Source organism: Bidens hawaiensis, unplaced genomic scaffold (genome assembly GCF_021521415.1).
Source record: "Bidens hawaiensis isolate Kalapana, Puna unplaced genomic scaffold, B.hawaiensis_p1.1 tig00044135_1, whole genome shotgun sequence".
NCBI classification, from domain to species: Eukaryota; Viridiplantae; Streptophyta; class Magnoliopsida; order Asterales; family Asteraceae; genus Bidens; species Bidens hawaiensis.
This window is the reverse complement of record NW_027505878.1, coordinates 8,352-10,934: the sequence shown is the minus strand read 5'-3', so window position 1 is coordinate 10,934 and position 2,583 is coordinate 8,352. Positions and strand designations below refer to the sequence as shown.

The 2,583-nt window shown below is 37.3% G+C and overlaps 1 protein-coding gene across 1 annotated transcript; it reads right to left on the bottom strand.

Annotated features, from left to right (window-relative positions):
• Positions 1-641: 641 nt before the first annotated feature.
• Positions 642-1,940, bottom strand: LOC143615750 (F-box/LRR-repeat protein 25-like). Its single transcript, XM_077088799.1, has 2 exons — positions 960-1,940; positions 642-812 (listed from the first exon to the last, which is right to left on the bottom strand). Exons 1-2 carry the CDS (start codon positions 1,911-1,913, stop codon positions 699-701), a joined length of 1,068 nt encoding a protein of 355 aa, XP_076944914.1. The 5' UTR covers positions 1,914-1,940; the 3' UTR covers positions 642-698.
• Between the last annotated feature and the right edge of the window lie 643 nt (positions 1,941-2,583).

The window sequence follows — 2,583 nt, the reverse complement described above, 5'->3', positions numbered from 1 at the left end:
TGCATTGGTTTGGAGTTTGAGGGTCCTAAAAATATACTAAACGTGGGCTCCACCAATACGGGCTGAAATTCTAGAGCAACAATTGCTTTCGGGCTTAGTACAGCTCAGCGCAAGCACCTACGATTCCTGATAGAATATGGACTATTGGTACCATACGCGTTTCATGGGAGGATAATTTAAGAGACATACGGACCGACACTAAATGCAACATAATTAATTTTTATTTTATAATGCAATTAGGCCATAAATATGTAACAGCCTAATTACATGAAGGTTCAGTGCAATGCGCAGGACAGCTACCTAGTTATGCTTAAGAACCTAGAAACCACTCTCTTTACAACTCTTAAGTTCCTAGTGACAGAAAACCATAGACTAAAAATTACATAGGTTCAATCTTAGAAAACCATATACATTCATAAAACTTTATCATTGAATAAGAAAACCATAGACTCGAAATCTTAGCATCAATATTCAAGTATTATGCAGAGTTCAAAATCACTTTGGGGAAAAACTCATATGCATTTATAATAAACCAACAAAGTGTAACTAAACATTCATCAACCAAATTTATAATAAACCAACGAAGTGTAACTAAACATTAAGCAACCAAATTTAAAATAAACCAACAAAGTGTAACTAAACATTAATCAACTAACCTCATCACCTGCAGTACCATCATCAAGCATTAATCACACCTCCTAATCATCAAACTCCACCGAATCATTGTCATAGTATAAAGTTGAATATGTAACATCAAGAACCTTCAAGTTTGATGGAAAAATGAAACCTTTAGCTTCCAAACGAGACAGAACCTGCAAACACAATATAGATAACATTATATTTATCATCCAACCTATTTTAAAACCAAATTATAACCTAAAGTGCTATTTACAGATAGAAATATTGTCAAATAATAATAATAATAATAATAATAATAATATTATTAATAATAATTTTACCTCAAAACAGAAAACCCAAATTTTGAGCTCCTTGACATGGCGAAGGTTGTGTATAAATCGTTTAAGCATCTCCTCTTCAGCTTCTTCCGGGGTCATCTCATAGTACCCGCCATGTGAATAATCTAACTCAGCTTCAACTAAAGAAGACACATCCAGCAAGAAAAGGTTCCACAACAACAAGTCATCTTGAATTTTTAGTGACAAAACATTAGGAGCATTGATTTCAATAACATCCTCAAGATCATCACATCCATCATCAGGAGGCATGTACCCAGATAACACCAACTTCTTAACGCTCTTTGACGTGATATCAAGCCGCCTGTAACCATAACAACCAACCAACAACAGGGTTTCCAATACCGGACTACCCGATAATATATTTTCAATCAAATCTTCATCTAAATTCCGACACGTAATACATAAACTCCTAAGGTTTTTCCAACTGATCGCTACGGTGGGATTATACACACATCCTGACAACGTCAGATCAGTAAAACCCGAACAGCTCAGAATAACCTGATCCAGCGGGAACCCGGGTTCAGATTCCACATGCAATAACGTCAAACTAAGGTTTTCAACGTTACAACGGATAGCATAATGAATCCAACTGTTAACCTGAGATTCAAACCGACGATCATATTCGCTATGCAGTTCAAACTTGTTGAGCTTTAAAAGTGGACGCTGAATTAGGGTTTTGTCGACGAAAGAAAAGAAATCTGGACACGTGTCACGACGGCTTACTACATAAGGATGCATGAAACTGAGATTAGAAACCGAATGCCAAACATGTTCCCATCGTTTGGAGAGTGAGCCTGTTCTAACGGCGTATTTTGTTTCGGGTAAACGAGAAAGGATTTCAGCTATTAAGCAATTGGGTAACTTACTTATTCGATCTCTATCTTCGTCTTCGAATTGGATCCGTTTCAGAGGTTGATTTTGCTCCTCTTCCACCATTTCTATTGCGGCATCAGAAACTTGAAAGGCCAAACAGTTACAGGCTTAAAAGGTAAGCCAGGCTATAAATACGATTGATTTTAGTAGGGGTAGGGATGTCAATAAAACTCAAACCCGACGGAGAAACTTGAAACCTGATATAATTGAGACGGGTAATACCCGACCCATTAGGGTTTGGGATTAGTTTGGAAAATTTTCATGGGTTTGGGATTTATAATTTACCCGATTACCCAACCCGATTGCCCGATAGCATTGACCCATTTACCCGATTATATACCCGATGTACCCGACAAAACTTTTTTTTTAATATTGATATACAGTATACTATAAGTATTTTAAATATATTATTTGTTGAAATTTGTTTATGACAATTATCTGTGACAATTTATTTTCAAGCTAATCATTATCTGTAGTCGATTAATTTTATTTTGTCAAAATCCGATGGGTTTTGGGCCGAGTATACCCAACGGGTCTTTTGACAAAACCCGATTGGAAACCTGAAACCCGATGGAAAAGCTCGAAACCCGACGGGTAATTACCCGATTAAAACCCGACGGGTTTGGGACGGGTTTGGGACAGACTTTCAAAACCGGGTATGGGATTCGGAATACCTAAACCCGGCCCATTGTCATATCCCTAAGTAGGGGTGAGACCCGAACTGGATCAGACC

Bases quoted from the DNA above. Each gene is read 5' to 3' on its own strand.
- LOC143615750 (XM_077088799.1), bottom strand. From the start codon at position 1,913: ATGGTGGAAGAGGAGCAAAATCAACCTCTGAAACGGATCCAATTCGAA. The intron at 813-959 runs GTAAAATTATTA...TTGTGTTTGCAG, and splicing joins TTTGGGTTTTCTGTTTTGAG to GTTCTGTCTCGTTTGGAAGC.